The sequence below is a fragment of the Chlorocebus sabaeus genome, chromosome 14 (genome assembly GCF_047675955.1).
Source record: "Chlorocebus sabaeus isolate Y175 chromosome 14, mChlSab1.0.hap1, whole genome shotgun sequence".
Classification (NCBI taxonomy): domain Eukaryota; kingdom Metazoa; phylum Chordata; class Mammalia; order Primates; family Cercopithecidae; genus Chlorocebus; species Chlorocebus sabaeus.
The window spans coordinates 58,022,846-58,045,544 of record NC_132917.1 but is presented as its reverse complement, the minus strand read 5'-3'; the positions used below and the strand labels follow the sequence as shown (position 1 = coordinate 58,045,544).

At 32.2% G+C, this 22,699-nt stretch overlaps 1 protein-coding gene across 9 annotated transcripts in view; it reads left to right on the top strand.

The window, feature by feature from the left end:
- Positions 1–22,699, top strand: part of FANCL (FA complementation group L) — a 77,598-nt gene that overhangs the window by 41,096 nt on the left and 13,803 nt on the right. For 6 of the 9 annotated variants that reach the window (XR_012095294.1, XR_012095293.1, XM_007970551.3 and 3 more), the window contains one exon: positions 3,623–3,706. The exons of 1 other annotated variant lie outside the window; for it this stretch is intronic. Coding sequence is in view for 6 of the 8 variants with exons in the window: in XM_007970551.3 (XP_007968742.3) it covers positions 3,623–3,706 (84 nt within the window). In the remaining 2 variants the exon portion in view is untranslated. The remainder of the gene's footprint in view (positions 1–3,622; positions 3,707–22,699) is intronic. 2 more of the 9 variants (XM_007970553.3, XM_007970552.3) reach the window with 1 other exon arrangement.

Below are 22,699 nucleotides of genomic sequence, written 5' to 3'. Positions count from 1 at the left end.
TTATGTTGGTATGATTTATTTGAATTTTATTTCTCAGTGTAGTTTAGCTTTATATGTATACCACAGTTGTCTTTGAGATGTGACAATTCCTTTCTTTTTTTTTTTTTTAGGAAAAAAATGTTAGTTCTAGATTGTGAATTTGGACAAATAAGTAGAATAAACAAGTTCAGCATATTAATCATTTACCTAGTAATCACTGCGGAAATTTGAAGAAAACCAGGATGTCTTTTTTTTCTTTAGGAAAAAGGTATAGGTATATATAAAACCACCAGCAATTAATTGTCAAAATTTTTACTTTCAAAAGTAATGTACAACAGCAAAAGCTCCACATATAGGAATATGAACTGAAAAATATTTTAGGAAAAAAAAATTTTAGGAAAAAAGAAAAAAAGAAATTGGGCCTGGGATTGTTAGTCAACTACGTTAATAGCTGAAACGTTAACTGTCTATTAAGAGTATATGATGCAAAATCTTAATCCAAACTAAGTTTTAAGTGGAATCCTGAATTTTTTTATTAATAACATACCTCAAAGCAGACTTTTTTCATAAATACACAAACCTTTATTTCTATTACTTGATTTTTTTAATATACAGTAAATAAATGCATTTGTTTTATTTATTCTGGAATACATACTCTCCCAATTCTACCACTTCCCCTCACCATCTCCAAGAAACTCACAAAGAAAACAAATACACATTTTGACTAGATGTCCTTTATTAAAAATATATATGTAAATAAAAAATAAGTAGAAGTAAACCAGATAAATTTTGTGGTTTTTATAGGTATATTTTTATGCACTACTTACAGTGCATTCTGTACTGAATTACCTTTGCTTTACAAAAGAAGTAGCCCAGGGCTTCCTCAGCTTTGGTCAAGATCACTTCTACTTGAAAAACAAATTACAAATATGTGGCACTCCATCTCTGCTATAATTTGTACGTATTCACTTGGGGGTCAGCCTTACTGCTTAGGTAGTCCAATCATAGAACAGACTTGGTTACAGTTTGTCTTAGAATATATTAATACTATAGAGTCTGAAAAATATTGTGTGATAAAAATATATACTTAATATGTAATCATTATGTTTTTTTAGTTATTGATTTGATTTTCTGCAAATGAGATTTAGAGAACTATGTTTTACTTGAAAATAATTAAATACTATATTTATTTTTCAGTTAATATTCCTGTATATGGAGCTTTTGTTGTTGTAAATTACTTTTGGAAGTAAAAGTTTTGACAATTAGTTGCCAGTGGTTTTGTATATACCTATACAACTTACTATTGAAAAGTATCTTAATTTTGATCAAGTTACTTTGTTATATTGTAGTCCATCTACATTGTAGTTAATACTATTATAATTCAGAAGCTATTCTGAAAATGAATATCTAGTATGCTAGTTTATATTTTAATATTTATGATAAATCATCCAGACTTTTATAAATGTTCTTTTTAAGTTCTGTACTATTATGTGAAGTTTGTTATATAAACAAAATTGATTTTGCACATGAATGTAATTAACACATGTAACAAGTATTCAGTTAACTCAGATATGAAGTAAAGCCACTTGCATGAAGATCAGTCTAATTTATTATATACATATTGTATTACAAATATAAAAATATATTTGAAAGATGTCATTATCTCAGAAACTACATACTGCACTCATTTATCTATGTAGAATCATATATTTACTTTAACTTGCTTTTTTGTTTAACTATTTGTGGATCTCTTTCCGTGTCAATACACTGATACCATTTACTATTCTGAATCCTACTTGAAGGTAGTATCTTACTCTTTTAGCATAATGAGCTGTGTATGTACTTAATGGGGCCACAGATACTTTGTGTATCTACTCCAAATACAGTAAACATTTCATTAATTTCTCTATCTAGACTGATGAATCATTTAAGTTAGAGAGTTGATATTGTTCATTGTCAGCATCACCAAGATAAATAGCAGCAACTCAAAATGAACTGAATTTTCCATTTTTGACCCATGGAGATTTCAAGTACACATTATTATTTTTAAAGAATTCTGACATTTTAGAGGGACAAGAGATTTTGTACACTTTCAGTTAAGTTTTGTCATTTTTACATGTCAAACAGCCAGAGAAATTAAATGACTTGTTCAAGATCATACAAGTTAATTAACAGAGGTGGAACCAAAGAAAGCTGAGGTCTTTGTCTACATTTACTTTGAGATAATCACGATTTTTAAATATGGTGTACAAATTGTTTCTCCAGTGATTACAGCAATGATACTCTGAAGTATATCATCTGATGTTTTTAATTGTCTGAAATAGAACTTCCTCTTTTAATTTCAGCATGATCTTTTTTTCTTTCTTTTTTTTTCCCCCAGAAGTAGATCACTGGAATATTTTTATATTATTTCTTATATATTTGCCTTTGTGTTTAGTTCTACATAGCCAGATACCATTAGTCAGAGTGTATATTGATAGTCTTTTTAACCAACTGATCATTGTAGCTAAATGTTTGAAAGTGTTGATTTCAAGTGTTTGTTAAATACTATAGTGATTTTTTTGTTCCCTTTTGCTTACCCAGCAGAGTACTGAAAAATAAGAGGCTGAAAAAAGTGAAAGCCTAAAACTTGTTTTAAATATTTTGTCAAATGAAAGTTTTCCTAAAATTAATTTTCTTTCAGTGCATTTTAGCTTTTTAATGGAAAGAAATGGGTATTTTTAATTACATGTGACTTTGAATAATCAGAATTGGATTATAGAGAAATCATAAAATGTGATTCTCTAATAAGGAAACTGATTTTAAGAAATTTTACCTTTTGCCTTTGTTAACTTAAAAACTTGGTTTGTCCTCATGACTGCCACTTTTGTATGACTAGTTGAGGAAATAATTTTGTATTTACCAATCTTTCAAAGGTTTTTCTTGCTAGAAAGTATGTTTTATTTTTCTTAATAAGCCAGAAGATATTTTATCTTCTTGCTAAAATTAATATCTTTAATGTAGAAAACAGTTTTTTACATTGACAGCTGTATGTATTCATTTTTGTGTATTTCTTAATTCCTTTAACTGATACTGCCTATTTAAATAGTGACTGATGCTGTTTGAAATTAAATTTAGGACTAGGAGAAAAGTAAATATCAACTAAATTGAACCTCTTATTTTAAAGATAAACAGAGATCCAGTTTAGTTCATTCCTCAAATCATAACTTCAGCGGCTGACCCAACACTGACTTAATTCATTACCTTTTACTCAACACTGATTGCTTTGGCAATTCCAAATCACCGAAGTTGCACCTCCATAGGTTGACTATAAATAAACTCTTAACATCACTATGAAAGTGGAGCAAAAATAATTATATGTAATACATTTGCAGTTACAATAATATGTTTTCCCCTAATATACCTAGTTTTTCTTTTCCCTTTCCTTTCCCCTTCCCCTTCCCCTTCCTTCTTCTCCTTTCCTTTTCCTTTTCCATTTCTTGATCTCCTGACCTTATGATCCACCCGCCTCAGCCTCCCAAAGTGCTGGGATTACAGGCGTGAACCACCGCGCCCAGCCCCTAATATATCTAGTTTTTCTAAAATACCTCGTGATATTAACACGCAGAAGCAAAAGTGGTCTAATTTTATGCTTTTTAAATAGTATCCTGCAGAATCACCAGATTGTTTTGTGGATTTTCCTGTTCCATTTTCTGCTTCCCGGACACCTCAGGTAAATTCTCCTCAGGTAAATTCTTAAATTTGTTTTAAGTAATTAAAAAGTACAGTTGTCCCAGAGTATCCATGGGGGATTGTTTCTTGGACCCTGTGTAAATACCAAAATCCATGGATACCCAAGATATGAAATGAGACTTTGTTTATAGCCTGTGCACAATCTTCTATATACTTTTAAGTTATCTCTAGATTATAATACCTAATACAATGCGTATGCCATGTAAGTAGTTATTATACTTATACTGTATTTTTAAATAGTTTTATTGTTATTTATTTATTTTTGAATATTTTCTATCTGCAGTTGGTTGAATCTGCAGAAGTGGAATCTGTGGGTAGGGCCAACTGTAACTCTTTTTACTCAGGTAGTCTTTATAGGTTATGAAGTAATCTTTTTTTTTTTCCAGTTTTCCTTACGCATTTATTTATAAACACACCTTCTATAATGCTTCTTCTATATTTCCTTACAGTTAATGTCCATTTTCTTTCTCCCTCTCTACACGCACACACACACCCACTCACACCCACACTCACGCATAAATACACACACACACACACCATCCAGCCTGTAGATATTTATGCTTCATTTTCAGTAAACTTCCAGAAGCACTTTTGACACACATTTTCCTTTAAATTTAAATGCTAAAGAACTCTGTAGAAAGCAGTGAATGGTAACTGAAAAGTTGAGTGAAATTTTTCATATTGCTAAAACTTGTAACATTGATTACATATCAGAGAATCCTTTTCAGAGGAGAATGAATTGTGACTGAAAACATAAACCTTGCCATTTCGACTCCATTTTTATTGTTTTAAAGTATTTGTCCTTAGTTCATCTTTGAACTCGGATTATATTCTCTTATTTTGTGCTTTAGAACATTCAATATTTTGTGTAAAGAATACAGAAGATTCTCCTGCTTCTGTCAGTTGAATTTCACAGTACATTGATGATATTAGCAAGATAATGTTTTATAGAAGTGCATTGTAAACTATAACATAGATATAAGGAGGTATGATTATCAGTACTATCACCATTTCATGTGTGTGATTTTTAAGGATGTGGCACAGTATGATTAGTTAGGACATAGTTCTTCTTTCACCAAGTAAATTGTGGCAGTTGATAATAAAAATGTTCTCTCCAATAAAAATGGAGAGAACATTTTTATTCTTAGACAAAGAGAAAAAACATTTCTAGTGACATTTTACAAATATTCTGTAAATAGAGGCTACTCATTTTGGCTATAAAATTTTGGTTAGATTTAAGTAGAAAATTATGCTTGTATTTTAAAATATAAATACATGAGTAAAGTAAATATATAAGAAATTAGTAAAAAATAAAAAGCCTAACAGGATTTAAATAGTCTTGTCAAGGCCAAAATGCCATTTTAATTATATATTGTATTTATTCAAAAATTATTTTTCTCATATTCTTTTTTTTTGTTTTTTTTTTGAAGTCCCAATCTCCCCACAATGAAAGTTGAGAAAACATAGCAAAATAGAGAAGAGAGAGCCTGTAATTTGCTTTTGGTGTTTTGATGTATACAATAAGTAAGATACTATGTTGATTTTTTTTCTATTAAAGAATTGGAATTATGCATACATTTTATAGTGTTCTTTTTTTATTTTAAAAAAATTTTCATTAAACCCATGTCTCTTTTTTTAAAATATACATTTTCTATTGGCTCTGGAATTTTAATCTTGATGTTTTAAGTGAGATCATGAGAAAATATAGCTAGATTGTGTTACTCTTTCCAGGTGTTATTTCTAAATTATACTTTAATATTTATCACAATTCCAAGGTTGAAAAATACACCGTTTATGAGTTTCTTTGTGTTTTAGATGTACATAATTCGAGAAGTTTCCCCAGGCATTTGTCTGTGGAAAAGTTTGCAATGCTATAAAAAGTTTGTTTAGTACTTACTTTATTTTGCTATTTAACAAAATTAGTTGGTGGCTCTCTACTAGACTGGAAAATCTTTGAAGGCAGTTTCTTTTAAGTTTTATATCCACATGCTCAGTGCCTTATTCATATAAACATGGAATAAATATTATATTAGTAATATTAATTCAAATTTAAATTTTGGGTTTAATTGGGTTATACAAATTTTCTGTTTTGTAGTAACTATTAAAATGTAGAATTAGTAGTAATGAGTGTTATAAAATCTTTATTTGTGGAATATACTGAAATTCTTAGCGAAGTACAGATAAATTACGCAACCTTTTATCACAAAGCTCAGATTTGACAAATGTTAATATTTTGTCATATTGGTTCAGATATATCTATATTTCTCTTTCTCTTAAAAATAAAATGTTTTAAGAATAGCTAAGACCTGACCCCCTTTTCTGTCCCTCCTTCCCGTCTTTCTTTTCTTTGCTTCTCTCCCTTTAGTAACTGTTTACCCAGAATTGGGTTTTAAAAAAAAAAAAAACAAAACAGAAAAATAAAGATCTTCCAAGTTTAAAATTTAAACATATATTTTGATACTAATTCTTTGTTAGTTATATGGGATATAAATATCTCTGTGGCATGTCTTTTAACTTGGTATATATTTTGTCATACGTATGAGTTTAACTTTCAGTCTGGTCACATCCTTCTCTTGTGGTTTCTGTTGTGTTTCAAATAAGAATCTTTCATATATTTTTCTGAAAAAATATTCTGCTATAGTTCAGAAAGTTATTTTTAATATTTAAGTATTTAAGTATGAGATAGCGCCTATTTTCTATATGCTTATACAATTTGAGTGTGTCTTCTTCATTTATGCGGGTTGGGGGCTGATTTCACAGTTTTTTTTACACATGCCATTAATATTTAGAAAGTTTAAAAAATATATCATTTACGTATAAGATTCTGGCTGTACATCATAAGGACTTTGGATGGTACCAGCAGTGTGAACTCTGAGTCTTTTAGACATGGTAAGAGTGTTGATAGTTTATGTTTTGAAAATAAGAAGAAATGTGAGACTTCTTTGTTGTGTGTGATCCTTTTTAATTGGCTGACTCAAACAATTCTGCTTGTGGGAATATTTTTTTTTTTTTTTTGTAATTTTTAAACAGTTGTGTCTCTTAAGCAATAAAAATGTTACTGTTGTAGTTTAGTAGCAGAGTTAGATTTAAGAGATGGTAAATAGATTTCAGATAATTGATTTTTTAAAAATCCCTTTCTGCTTTTGTGTATTTCCTCTTTGGATTCAGTGTTTCTGAACTTTAAACTTGGAAGATCTTTATTTTTCTGTGTGTGTGTGTGTGTTTTTTTTTTTTTTTTTGTAATATAATAGACATGGCTTTGTGGCATCCGTATTAAAAATGGGTAATTTTCCTTATGGTCCCTGTCTTCCTGCTGGGTTGATAATGTTTTGATGTATTTTTCTTTTGCTCTGATGAGAGGTCTGCTGCTGCTGCTCTGACATATTCATTTGGATGAATAATTATAACTTGCACAATGTCAAGCTGAAGATGGTAGGGTTTTGTGCGTCATGACAAGCCTAGTAGCCAGTGCAGGTGTCTCACAGCATGATCAGCAACAGCCAGTGTATTCTGGCTCAGAGGAGACATTTAGAGTAGTAAGAAATCAGCACCAAGGGCAAGGCTGCTGCTACTATTGCTGCCATGATATGTGCCAAAGGAACACAAAGTGCTTCTCAAAGACAAGTGTCTAAGCACCTCTTTGTAGATATTTACTTTATTTGTTTGCTCAGTTAATCTTTTATAGATTTTAGCATAGATGGTAAGAACATCTCATGATTTTATTCTACTTTCTAACATCACAAATGTTCCAAAATATATCTTTAATAATTGTTTTAGACTTTTACATACAGGTCACATGTGTAAATACTCTTGACTGAGACTATACAATGCCCTACTGTCAGATTTTAAGTGCACTGATATTATGATTATAAAAAAATGAAATTCCTTTTGTCCAGATCACTGATCAAGCAAAAATGGATGTTAAAATTGCAATTTTGCCTGAAAGTGTGCCACTAAATGCAGGCTTGGTGAAGTATTCTTGCCATGGGCAGTTGGAATCCTTAGGTTAGGTGTGGTGTAGTAAATAGTGGTCTTTATATTTTTTATCATGGAAATCTTATATTCTTGGAATAATGCCATGGATGCAAGAAGAGCAAAACTAATGATAAAACCTCTGGCTGATAATCTGATGGTGAATGAAGAATTTGTAATTAAAGGAAGCAGTCCTATTACATAGCAGGGAGCATGATCCATTAGTTAGAGCAGCATACTAGCAGTTGGGTATTCTAAGTTCTGTTTACAGTTCAGCCATTAATTTAATTGTATTAGTTCAGACAAGTCACATAACTGCCCTTTGCCTCAGTTCATATGTACTGTATATGGAAATGGTGAACCTTTTTTCTTTTATGGATATGTAAAGAAAAATAATCTGGTTTAAAACAAACGCAGTATTGGGGCAAATCCCCCCAGTTTTTCACCCTAATGATCCTGTGGAAGTTCTTTTGACCAACTGGATTTTTTTTCTTTCCATTTTTCCTCTGCTCTTTTTGTTGGAGGACTTAACAATAGTTGTGGAATTTTATTCACTCTTAAATTGGTTAATTTCATATGCTTTTTCTTTCTTGGCAGTCTTACTGTTGCCACAGTGGTATGACTAAAATGACATCAAAAGGATCAAAACAAAGAAAATGTATTATTGAGATTATGTGATATGGTAGAAAAAGTATCAGCGTAGGAGTCATTTGACCTATAGACTTAGTCACCTATCAGCTGCCTTTCTTTTATTTTTCTTTCTTAATAGCTAATTATTTATTTAAAAAGTAGCCTGTATTGATTCTAAAAAAGAAGAGAAAGAGGGAAAATACAAACAAGTAAAATTAAAATGTAAAGTTACCATCAGTGCTTTTATTTAGGCAGTAGTATTGAGGTGTCATTGTGTAATTGTTTTGAAACTATGCTTGTCACTTAAAGTTTCATTTAAAAATATCATTGACAATACTGTGCATTTGTTATTCCAAATAATTCTTAGAATTACTTGGGTTTTAGTTACAATTGGGTTTACGTTTATCCAGCAAATTAAGAATTAATATGGCCAAAGTCTAGAAAAACATTATCTCTACATTTACTTAGGTCCTTCAGTAAAGTAGCAATGATTTCCTAATCTACATGTTACGTATTTTTGTTGAATTTTTTCTTAAGTTTTTTAAGATTTTTGTTATTTTTAATGCAGTCTTTTTAATTGTATTTTTTAGTTATCAGAATGTGGGCAAGCTATTAATTTTTTTAATGTTTTATTTTGATGAAATATGTGAACATAGCTTCAGGAGTTAAGTTTGCATGGTTTTTTTGGTTGTTACTGTTTTTGCTTTCTTTTTAGAAAAAACAGCATAGCCTCCATCTCACCTGTTTCTCCAGGGGCAAACGCTTTTGACTGTTAGCTGATTCTTTCAGTAGTTGTCATTACATGCTTTTGTATTTATACTACTTTTTGTTTTGGGCATTATCTATTAACTTCCACTGTAGATAATGAGGAGTTTGTTGTTTTCTCTCCCTACCCTCACTCCATCCTACCTTCCTGCTTTCCCCAAATAACTATATTGTAATTTGGATAGTAATATTCAGTGTTTATATTATAATGAAGATATTTGTATCCTATGTAGATATAAGTAATGTGGTTATTTATATCTAATGTAATGTAGTTAACTATGATTAATTTTCCTTTGTCACCCTGGTTTTTGTCATTCCTAGAGGTAACTTTTTTAAAAACTTTTCCATTTCTTTAGTTTTCTAAGTTATTATAACTCATTCAACCCCCATGTACTAAAATACCAATGGTATTTCTAAGTAAATGTGTTTTATGGGCAGTGGGATGAATATGTGACTTTGAATTTCACTTACTTGCCAGATTAAAGAAGATATTATATCGCTATAGTTTCAGTTGATTTCTAAGATTATAAAAATTGGTTTAAGCTTTGTAGAAGATTTGAGATCTGTGCGTTGTGAGCACATGAGATACTTGTGGAATGGCAAAGCTCTCCCATGAATTTAAAGACCCAAAGAGACTAGTTATATGGAACAGGTTTTTTTTAATCAAACACCTTCATTATGAGGTACATTAATTGATTTACTTGCTGATTTAATAAATATGACTTTATTATAGACCTTCACAGTAGGCTTCATATCTGCTCAGCCACTGTAGCATAGTGTAAAGACAATACAGAGTCTAAAAGTCTGGGTCACATTCTGGCTCTGTCTTTACCAGTGCATGACCTTGTGTAAATCACTTATTTATAAAAAGAGAGAAATAATATCTGTGTCATAGATTACATATGAGAACAAATTGAGGTGTTGTATATGAAAATCCTTTCGAATTGTAAAATGCTGTACAAATGTACACAGTGATGTAGGGAGTTAATGCAGTTTGTAAATTGGTGAACTCAATATAGTGAGAGCTAATATGGGCAAAGAAGTGATCTCATGTGTAATGATATTTGTGTATTTATACACACATACCTGTCCGACAACAGTTACTATCTATATATCGAATTACATATACGTTAAAGACTTTAAAGACAGCATTTTATTTATATGCAATAAACAAGGAGTTTTCCGTGTTCAAAAATGAAATAGGGATGATTAATGAAAAATCATGGTCAATCTCACCAGGCTACGTGGATGTGAAAGGTGACTACATATACATTGTACTATAAATAACAGAGAAAAGAGACGTTGACAGAAATACTGTTTGGTTTTACAGTTTTATTGGTTAATATATTGTGAGTACTTCGATGAACTTAATGCTTAATGTTACGGTTTGGAGTAACTCAGTAAAATATTCTTATATAGCAGGTGTCCTAAGTAAGAGAAAACATATGAGTATCAGTCTCCAAATGACTCCTTTAATGTTGTGATCTATATTTTAAAATACTTTTGGATAAAAATTATTTTAGGTAATATCAGTGAAGCAAATTTATTTTAATGTGAGTATAATTTATTAACATTCTTTCTCTCATATTTTGTTCCTGACAGGGACTCTGGTAAATTGATACACTATGTCTATATCTATTTGAATTTTTTTTTAATAATCCAGGGGCTAATTTGGAATATATGGGTGTTTATATGCTTGTGCATGCATGTATGTGTGTATGTTTTAAACCTTCATTTCTGAAAAACAGATGCCCATTGAAGAATAAAGATCCAATAGGTTGAAGACAGAAATGATAGATACTTCAGTGACAAAAAGTGTTAATTCAAATATGACCTCCTAGCATTTCTAGCTCTACTTATTAGAAATGCTAATAAGTAGAGCTAGAAAATATTTCCCCCCATCTTGTTGTGCCAAGATAAAAGTTGAATATTAGAAGCCCAACCAATTTATTAGATAGATACAGAGTTGGAAAATATTGGAGTTTGTAAATAGTAGAGACACTGAGACAGTATTAATTAATTAATTAATTAAATGATGTCACTGTTAGCAGTTCCCTGGCTCTGGCTATGAGAATAACATTGGCAGCCAGCAGCAAACTGGTATTCTTTCTGTTAGTTTTGAGCTTATCTGATGTAAAAGGTTTTTATGATCATTTATTTTTTTATTTCATTGATTTTACAATGATGAAAAATTAGATATAGCTAACTTTTTTCTTTAGGGATGGTAACACCCTTTTGGGTATAACCTAACTGGAACAAAAAGCTAGTCTTTTTTCTTTTTTTTTTTCTGGTCCACCAATTGGCTTTTTTTTTTTTTTTGAATAGTTCACAATATAGGATGCTAAGGATAAGATTGAAAGTACTTACTTATTTTCGACATGTGCTTGAGGAACTTTCTTTTGCTTTTCAAAAGTGAAATTGCTACAGTTACTGTGATGAGTACACATAAGGTGACTATGTTTTATTTGGTCCTGTGGGCAGATACCCTTTTCACATGAATGAAAAACACTTGCAAATGTTTTAAATGATCAGTAATCAGTTATAGTCAAAATAACTTAAGTATAGAAGAGGTGATATGTTATTTATGGATTGCTTGACGGGTAACAGTATTTGACCAAACAAATTCAGTTACAGACAAACCTGTAGAAAGAGTTGAAAACATCAATGAAGCATGTAAGTAATTTCAAATGAACTGAATATTTAGATTTATCACCTCTTTAAAGATACCTGATGGACATATTACAAGTAATACTAAAATTAAATTTCTTAAAAAGCTTTATTTCTTAATATTCTCTTATTCTATTTATACTTTTGGAATCGCCAAAGATAAAGAAAAAAAAAAGGATTATTAGAATATTTATCTGCAAGTATTATAGGGAAGAATAAAAAAAATCAGAATTGAAAGCAACTGTTGCAAGTACCAGAAAATTATGCTATTAATTTAAGTGTCATCAGAGCACAAAAGATCACATTCTGGCACTGTGTGGAAATTATTAAAATACTGGAAATAATGGTACTTAAGATGAAGATATTATACTCTAAGATCTGGTTAAGTGACTGACATTATTACTTCACTTCAGGTATTATGAAAGTAACAAAATGCTTTTAAAGATAATAAGCATTACATTCTGAGATTGGCAGTGTTCATACTTTTCTGCTTAAGTGCTTTCCTTGCTTAACATAATTTAATAACAGTTATGGGGAAATAGCTAACATCTTAGTTCCCGCATGTATCTTCCCCCCTTCTCCAATATATGCACATTTATATATCTATATATACATATAGAAGTAATACAGTTTTATTCTTTTTAAGTGTTGGGTGTATGAACTCTTCTGCATTCTTTGTCCTTACTGTGAGGAGTGTTACTATTTTGTGTTTTTTAAGTTCCTAATTGTTGAGAAAACTAACGAGAAGCTGTTAGTTTCTACACATCTACTGCTGTGTAGATCCGTTACTGTTCAGAAATCAGAATGACTGGTTTTTTTCAATAGCTTTATTCAGATGTAATCGACATACAGTAAACTGAATGTATTTAAAGTGTATAGTTTGCTGAGTTTTGACAAATATCTACACCCATTAAATTGTCACCTCAATCAAGATAATAAGCACATCCATCATATCCCAGTCACCTCCTTCCCCATTGTTGTCCCTCCCTTTAGTCCTTCCCAACCTTCCCCCTGGACCTCAGGCAAGTACTGATCTGCTTTATGCTACCAGTAGCATTATGATTTGTTTGCACTTTATAGAATCTTATATAATTCTGTGTACTTTTCTATACCAGTCTTTTTTTCCTTAGCATAATCACTTGGAGATTCAACCATATTGTAGCATGTAATATAGTTCATTCTTTTTTTGCTGAGTATTGATGGATGTGCCACATATTGGCCATTCACCTTTTGATGGGCATATGGGTTGTTTTCAGAATTTGGCTAGTAAAATTTTCTCCAAATTGATCTAAAGATTCAATGCAGTCGCAATCAAAATCCCAACAGCTCTTTTTTCTTTTTTTTTTTTTTTTTCTAATTTAAGAAATTGACAAAATTTTGGCTGGTTGCAATGGCTCACACCCATAATCCCAACACTTTAGGAGGCTGAGACTAGAGGACTGATTGAGCCTGACAGTTGGAGACCATCTGGGCAACATGGTGAAACCTCGTCTCCACAAAAAATACAAAAATCAGCTGGGTGTGGGGGCAATGCATCTGTAGTCCCCCAGCTACTCAGGAGGCTGAGGTGGGAGGATCAGTTGAGCCCAGGAGCTCGAGGTTGCAGTGAGCTGTGATCATGCCAGTGTACTCCAGCTTGTGTGACAGAGAGACCCTGTCTCAAAAACTAACAAAAAAACCAAAAAAAACAAAATAAAAACAAAAACATCCTGAAATTAACAGAATTATTCCAAAATGTATGTGCAAAGGCTGCAAAGGTCTTATGATAGTTAAAATAACTCTGAAAAAGAATAAAATGAGAAGACTAACACAACCTGATTTAAATACTTACAAATCTACTTTTTTTCAGGATAATTTGATATTTTCATAAAGGTAGACAAGTAGATCACTGGAACAGAGAATTCAGAAATAGACCCATGCATATACAAACAGCTGTTTTCAACGAAGGTACGAAGATAGTTTAGTGGAGGAAGGACAGTCTTTCAACACATGGTGCTGAGACAATTGGATATCTGTAAGTGAAAATGAACTCATTGATCCATATACAAAAATTAATTTATAATGAATTATAAACTTAATATAAAAACCTAAATATAAAGCTTCTAGAAGAAACACAGGAAAAAGCATTTGTAACTCTAGGCTAGGCACATATTTCTTAGTATAACACCAAATGCAAGGTCCAAAAAAGAACAAATTGATAAATTGGTCTTCATCAAAATTAAAAATTTCTGTTCTTGAAAGACACTCTTAAGAGAAATTAGAAGCTAGATTAGAAAATGTTTGCAAATCATATATCTGATGTATTTAGAATATATAAAGAACTCTCAAAGCTCAATAATAAAACTCAAAATGGACATTGTTTATGTACATACATTCTATATTTTTCAAGGATAACACTTTCACTACCATTGAAGCTATATATAAATTTATTTCATGTGAAAAAAGTTTTCAAAATATATTTACTAACTCTTAGAGAATTGAACTTACGTCAGTTGCTTGTCTATTTTTGCCTAGGAATCAGGTAATTCTTGCTTCCATCTTCACTTTCTTTGCAACAGTTTTTTAAAAAATTATTATACTTTTAAGTTTTAGGGTACATGTGCACAACGTGCAGGTTTGTTACATATGTATACATGTGCCATGTTGGTTTGCTGCACCCATTAACTCGTCATTTGCATTAGGTGTTTCTCCTAATACTATCCCTCCCCATCCCCCAACCCCACGACAGGCCCTGGTGTGTGATGTTTCCTGCCCTCTGTCCAAGTGTTCTCATTGTTCAAATTCCACCTGTGAGTGAGAACATGTGGTGTTTGGTTTTCTGTTCTTGTGGTAGTTTGCTGAGAATGATAGTTTACAACTTCATCCATGTCCCTACAAAGGACATGAACTAATCCTTTTTTTATGTCTGCATAATAATCCATGGTGTATATGTGCCACATTTTCTTAATCCAGTCTATCACTGATGGACATTTAGGTTGGTTGCAAGTCTTTGCTATTGTGAATAGTGCAGCAATAAACATACATATGCATGTGTCTTTATAGTAGCATAATTTATAATCCTTTGGGTATATACCCAGTAATGGGATGGCTGGGTCAAATGGTATTTCTAGTTCTAGATCCTTGAGGAATTGCCACACTGTCTTCCACAATGGCTGAACTAGTTTACACTCCCACCAACAGTGTAAAAGTGTTCCTGTTTCTCCACATCCTCTCCAGCACCTGTTGTTTCCTGACTCTTTAATGATTGCCATTCTAACTGGTGTGAGATGGTGTCTCCTTGTGGTTTTGATTTTTGCAACATTTCTTACTCAACCACATTGCTTCAGTCAGCTTCATGGTGGTGTATGTTGATGAAACAATTCACGCAGTTCTTCCACTTCACTTCTTTTTGCCCCAGGGATTTTCTAATGCTAAGACCCAGGGATTTTCTAATGCTAAGACCAAGGATGCTTGTGGGAGCCACTAGGCATACATACATATCCACACCTGTAAGTGTGAGAGACTGAATCCCCATTAGGGCAATTCAGCCAGTAGTGTGGAAGCCAGAAAAAAATGCTCTTGCATTCTGGTTCTTGGACAGGAATTCTGAGGAACTTTCTCTACAGCTTCTTACAGAGCTACCATCGACTACAATAACCAGCTTGAAAGCACATCCTTATTTTGCATTCCCTACTGTGTTTCACTCTTTCCAGTTCCCACTCTTCATTCCCTGAGTTCACTTCCAATAAATTTTCCCCATACGTGTCCTTGTCTCTGGCTTTGCTTTCTGGAGAAATTTCAAGCTTAGGCCAATTGTCATTGTTATATGCTACAGATGAAGATATGTAGGACAAGGTCCAAATATACCAAGCATACTTATGGCCCAGAAATTTACCTTCTTAAAGAAAATTCTGATATTTGCTTTTTGATTATTTGACGCATTTTTCAAGATTGAACAAAACCTATGCAATTATATATGACCTCCTAAGCAGTATAACTTGGCAGGCCTTCTTTAAAATCAATTTATAAATCAAAGACTGCACTAGGCTTCTCTCAAATTATTTCCTTGCCTCTAGAAAATTGTAATCTTCTTCACAGTTGCTGTCGGCTTCCTTTGACTTGTCACTATTTGAAAAATTTTCTGTGACTTCTATATAACTAACAGTGGGTAATAGGCACTGACTTCTTAGCTGCACTTGTACCTAGTTTGTAGAATGTAAGAAAAGTGTTTCTCAATATTTCAGTGATAGGTACTAATATGTTTTTTAAAGTGTTTAGACCTAAGCGTACAAGTAATTCGGCAGTAGAAAATAACACTGTACAAGCCAAACTACTGATTCCTTGACTAAAATTACATTCCCTAGTCATGGAACTAATAAAATTTTTGTTTATCTCCTTATTCATTGACTTGTGCTTCTTAAGCAAGAGTTTTAAAATGAGATACATTTTAAGACTTTAGAATAATGGTACCCAGTTTTTGCGTGGTTTATTTCATTTATTAAACATGAGCAAGAATAACCAACCCTGTCCTTATCCTGCTTAATTATCGGGGTCTTTGACTCATTTATAACTTCCAGTATTAAAATTGGCAAGAATTGCCGAAAGCAAGTGATGGTGCTTCAGTGTTATAAGACTATTCAGGAAGTAGAATAAGCCGTTTAGTTTTTTTGTAAGGTCATGATTTGGTGACCTTTGAATGGAGTAACTTTCTAATGGTTCATGATCTCAAGGTTTAAATGTCAGATATGCTGGTTGGGTGGTTTGTTCAGAAATCTTTTCAGTATGTGTTTTCGGAAACTTTCAGGTGCATTAACACAGAGATCCCAAATACAGATCTTTTCACGGACGAGCCCTGATACGGAACAGTTCAGGTAATTCTGATTTAGGTACAGAGAATTTCATTAAGTGCCTTAGGAGAACTTATATTGGATTGATCTCTTAATATCTTTATGCCTGCTCTTTTCAAATCATGTGGAGATGTCTATTTTTTCCTTAAGATTCTTTTTTTTATTCTTCTGACCTTTGGTTTTTCACCATAGGAAGATTAGACTCCATATCAGGGAATATTTCCCCGTTAAACTTAGCTTCTGTGCTCCTTCTGCATATAGTATTATAGAGGTAGTTTTCTAGTTTCTCTTTTGGCCTGTGCCTCTTTTTTCTCCTACAGTCTTACCCCACGTTAAGGTAGACCAACAAATAGATTTTTTTAAAGTCTGTGGTAGGTTGGTGTGCCTTCAGCATGGACCTTTGCTGCAGACCTTTTGTGGAAGGTGAAGTAGAATGTACTTGGCTGTTATTTATTCTCACCTTGTTTTATGTTTCCTAACTTTCTCACGGTGTTTCCTCCCCTTTTGGGGGACTTTTTAAGGACAAGATGGTGCTGAGAATCATGTTCTTTTCCTTCTCATACCATGATAAGGCTTAGCTGAGAGGCTTCTGCATTATCTTGATTTCTAGGATACTTTTCTTCTCTGTAAGACAGTTACTGCTTTTGGGGCATGCAGCCTATGTATGTATGTTTAAGGATTGTTTTCTGTTGCTAATTTCTGTTGTCTTTAATTTTTTCTCTTATATTTTTATTCTTCATTTCCTTATTCTTATTATTGTATGCATGCACGAAACAGATGGCATTTTCCTTTGATTAGCAGATCTGAAGTTCTGGGTGTAATTTTTGGATCTTCACTGTGTTTAAGCTATACAGTTGTTTTGCTATTCCTGTTAAGAATTTATGGTTCAAAACCTATTCCAAAACTCAAGAGTTTTTTGACTGTTGCAGTTTTTCTCCTATATTTTAGGCAATAATGGTAGATTTATAATGCATTTTTTACTTCTCCTTTAAATACATGGTGATATAAAGTATAATGTAATCCAAATATCTTGATTCTCATATAAAAGATTTTTGATTCTGATGTGAAAATTATTTTGATCAAAGTAAATTGTTATTGTATATTAAATCATATAGACATTTATATTTAATGGATATATTCATATTTATTAAAATCCCTTTATAAACAATAATTGGTAATAAATGAGATTACATTGTAATAATTGGCATCTTGAAAGGGAATCTCGGTACTTTTAAGGGGAAAGCAATACCTACTTCATGGATTTTCAAACAGTTATATTTAGAATTCTTGACTTTTATGCCTGGAAGTCACCTTAGAAGTTACCTTAGAAGTTGTTTACTGTACCATCCACATTATAAGTATAATGTTAAAGCTTAAAGAGGCTGAGTATGTCTTGCTTAAGATCAAATACCTTGTTACCATCAATATGAGAGCTGTGATTTCCTTGCAAACTGGGTACTTTTAACTTTATATCAGAGAAGCCAACATAGTCCCGTACATGGCTAAAACGTTAATTTCACTGAATCAACTTTAATGTACTTTCTGCTATACTGTGAGTATCAGGAGATGAAAGGATGGATAACAGATCACTTATTTTTATTTCTTTGTGTGCTTTTCTAGGATTATAAAAGTGTTATAGGAAATATGGAAAGGTACAAAGAAGAGAATAAAAAATTGTCATTGTCATAAAAGAGGATTTTTAAAATGTAACCACACTAACTGGGGACCAGTAAAAGATTAGATTAAAATCACTGAAGCAGAGTGAAAACAAAACCACTCTTGATTATTCTGGAATGGATTAAGAGCATGGATAAAGATTCCATAGGACCTACAAAATGCTGACCTCTTCACTGAGGTTTGGTAATTAAAGCAGTAACTAATAAGGGGAGTGCTGTAAGAGAGGAGCCAAACCATGGGATTAAGCTATCTTGGTTAATGAAGGAAAAGCTACTTTGGAGAATTCAGACCTACACCCATATACTTAATTTTTTTTCACTATCCTCTAACTCTGAAGCTCTGCAATTTGTGAAATAATATCTAAACTTAAGAGTTTGGATATTTTTATTTGATCATGTATGTACTTTTTAGGGAATTATGTCTTCATTCATTTTTTCTATTCTTTTTTTTAAAAATATTTTTTAGTAACCTTATATAAAGGGTATCAATCCTTTGTCTGATATGGTACAGATATTTTGCTATTATTTCATTAGGCTGTGAACTTCTCTAGGACAAGTACTATATGTCTTATAATAATAGCTCCCAATTTTTAAACATTTACTCTAAGAAGTTAGCATTTTATCTATATTATCTCACTCAGATCTTGTGAGGATTAACACTATTTCCATATTACAAATGCTAAGGGAGGTAAGTAACTTGCTGAAAAGATGCAACTAATGTTAAGTGGTAGAGCTAGGAATGAGACTTACTTGGCTATAGTTTGTGATCTTAATCAGCATACTCTATTGCATTTTCTGTTTTCTTAGTATCACCAGTATCTAGTGTTGATTGTAACACTCAGTAGACACATTATTCAGATTTGCTGGATTGAGTTGTATTAGGATATCATTCATTTATGTAGTATTTATTTACTTAATTTTGTATAACCTGATGTGATGTAAGTGAGGACTTGCATTCTTCAATGCTTGACCCCTATAGTTTGTTAAATATGGTTACAAATTGACTATTTTAAGTTGAAGATAAAACTGTTTCTTCCATAGGTTAACTGTATAAAATGGGTTTTATTTCTTACAAATTTATTGTATACCCCTCAAAAATTCCAGAATTTATCACAAGAATAAAATAGAATGTTATTTTAAACCTTAATAACAAAAGTCAAAGTTATGATGAAAATGTTCTTAAGGATGCCTTTCTTTTTGTGAATTGTATGGAAGTATGACTCTGGTAATAGTTGGACTGAAACAAGCATGGCTATTCTTCATTCTTTCACTAGTGGTTTTTAACCTTATCTGCACATTAGAATCACTTGAGAAACTTAAGTCCCAATATAAAGGCTGTATTGAGCTAACATCAATTAAAAAGGAATGGGTGAATAGAATTTTTATATTAATATTTAAGTTCCTTAGGTGATTCCAGTATGATTTTTATTGTGGAGAAAGTTACCGTTACTGATAATATTTCTGTGGTTTCTTATCTATATCCATAGTTGAAGGAAATGCTAAATTTTACTTAGAAGGTAAGATGTATTTTTTTAACCTATTTAAGATTCTGTGGTTCAGAATGCTTATCATAGACATTTCAAAGATTATAATCTGTCTTATATAGTGAGCTTTTTTCTGAGAAGACATTATTTGTGTGTTTTAGAGAGGGTTTTAAATATATTATTTAAATGTATAGTTTTGAAGATTAATTTTTAAAGACCAGTTATTAAATATTTTTTAAAATGAAGCAAATTAGTCTATATCCTAATCCAGAAATAATAATTTGGGTCAACCTTCTCAGTTATAACAAGTAACTCACACATAATTTATGTCATTTATTTAATATTTTTGAGATTCATTCCCCCCTCCAATGTTTTATTACAAATTTTCTGACGTACAAGAAACACTGAAAAAGTTTATGGTGAATACCCATATATCCACCATCTAAATTTTATAGTTAATCGTTCTTATATTTCGTTTATCGTATGTTTTTCCATTTATTCATCCTTTCTTCCACCCATAAATCCAGCCATTTTTAGTTTTATCCAAAGTAACTTGCAGGTATCTGAATACTTTCTTTAAAATATGTCATCAGCATACATACATTTAACTAGAGTTCAGTTCTTTGTAAAATTTGGAAACAGTAAAGTGCATAAATCTTAAGTGTTCCGTAAGTTCCAGTAAATGGATACACCAGTGCAATCCACAGTCAAGATGCAGAACATTATCATCACAGGGTTTTGTCCCGTCCTAGTAAATCCCCATTATGTTGATTGTTTTCCACCTAAGTTTAGTTATACCTATTCCAGATATTATAAACAGAGGCATACAGTATGTACTCTTTCCTACATACGCTTATTTTACCCATCAAATTTCTGGAATTTATCCATGTTGTGACATGGATTAATAGTTCATTCCTTTTTATTCCTGAATAGTAGTCCATTGCATGAATATACTGAGGTTTGTTTAGCCTCTTGACAAACATCTGGACTGTTACCAGTTTTTGGTGCTTACGAATGTAGCTGCTGTGAGCATTCTGGTAATGGTATTTTTATGGATATATCTTTTCACTCTTTTTGGAGTGGAATTGCCAGGTTATAAGGTAGGAATATATTTAATTCTTAAAGAAATTGCCAAATCTTTTCAAAACAGTTGTGCCGTTTACATGCCCACTGACAGTATATGAGAGTTCAGTTGCTTTGCATCCTTATTAACATTTACTATTTTAATGTTATCTCATTAATATTAGTACTCTCACTTTTTTTCTGAAAAGTTTCAATATCTTTTTTGATTACTTTGCACATTACAAATGGGCAAAAAAAAAAAAAAACCCTTTAAACAATGGCACAGTAGCTCTGGTGAGATGTGAGACTGCTTATGTTTAAAAAATGAGAAGATGGGTATTTTTATTGTATTTTATTTTATTTTTTAATTATACTTTAAGTTCTGGGGTACATGTGGGGAATGTGCAGGTTTGTTACATAGGTATACACGTGCCATGGTGGTTTGCTGCATCCATCAACCCGTCATCTACTTTAGGTACTTCTCCTAATACTATCCCTCCCCTAGTCCCCCACCCCCCGACAGGCCCCGGTGTGTGATGTTTCCTTCCCTGTGTCCATGTGTTCTCATTGTTCAACTCCAACTTATGAGTAAGAACATGCAGTGTTTGGTTTTCTGTTCCTGTGTTAGTTTGCTGAGAATGATGGTTTCTAGCTTCATCCGTGTCCCTGCAAAGGACTTGAACTCATCCTTTTTTATGGCTGCATAGTATTCCGTGGGGTATATGTGCCACATTTTCTTTTCCAGTCTATCACTGATGGGCATTTGGGTTGTTTTCAAGTCTTTGCTATTGTGAATAGTGCTGGAATGAACATGTATGTGCATGTCTTTATAGTAACATCATTTATAATCCTTTGGGTACATACCCTATGATGAGATTGCTGGATCAAACGGTATTTCTGGTTGTAGATCCTTGAGGAATAGCCACACTGTCTTCCACAATGGTTGAACTAATTTACACTTCCACCAACAGTGTAAAAGCGTTCCTGTTTCTCCACATCCTCATCCTCTTCAGCATCTGTTGTTTCCTGACGTTTTAATAATCACCATTCTAACTGGCATGTGATGGTATCTCATTGTGGTTTTGATTTGCATTTTTCCAGTGACCAGTGATGATGAGCTTTTTTTTCATATGTTTGTTGGACACTTTTGAGAAGGGTCTGTTCATATCCTTCACCCACTTTTAGATGGAGTTGTTTTTTTCTTGTAAATTTGTTTAAGTTGCTTGTAGATTCTGGATGTTAGCCCTTTGTCAGATGGATAGATTGCAGAAATATTCTCCTATTATGTAGATTACCTGTTCACTCTAATGATAGTTTCTTTTGCTGTGCAGAAGCTGTTTAGTTTAATTAGATCCCATTTGTCAATTTTTGTTGCCATTGTTTTTGGTGTTTTAGTCATAAAGTCTTTGCCCATGCCAATGTATTGCCTAGGTTTTCTTCTAGGATTTTTATGATTTTAGGTCTTACGTTTAAGTCTTCAATCCAGCTTGAGTTAATTTTTGCATAAGGTGTAAGGAAGGGGTCCAGTTTCAGTTTTCTGCATATAGCTAGCCAGTTTTGCCAACACCGTTTAATAAACAGGAATCCTTTCTCCATTGCTTGGTTTTATCAGGTTTGTCAAAGATCAGATGGTTATAAATGTGTGGCATTACTTCTGAGGCCTCTGTTCTGTTCCATTGGTCTATATATCTGTTTTGGTACCAGTACCATGCTGTTTTGGTTACTGTAGCCTTGTAGTATAGTTTGAAGTCAGGTAGCATGATGCCTCCAGCTTTGTTCTTTTTGCTTAGGATTGTCTTGGCTACATGGCTAATACTGCCTCAAAGAACTTTGTTCTTTTTGCTTAGGATTGTCTTGGCTACATTGGTTCCATAGAAATGTAAAGTAGATTTTTTCTAATTCTGTG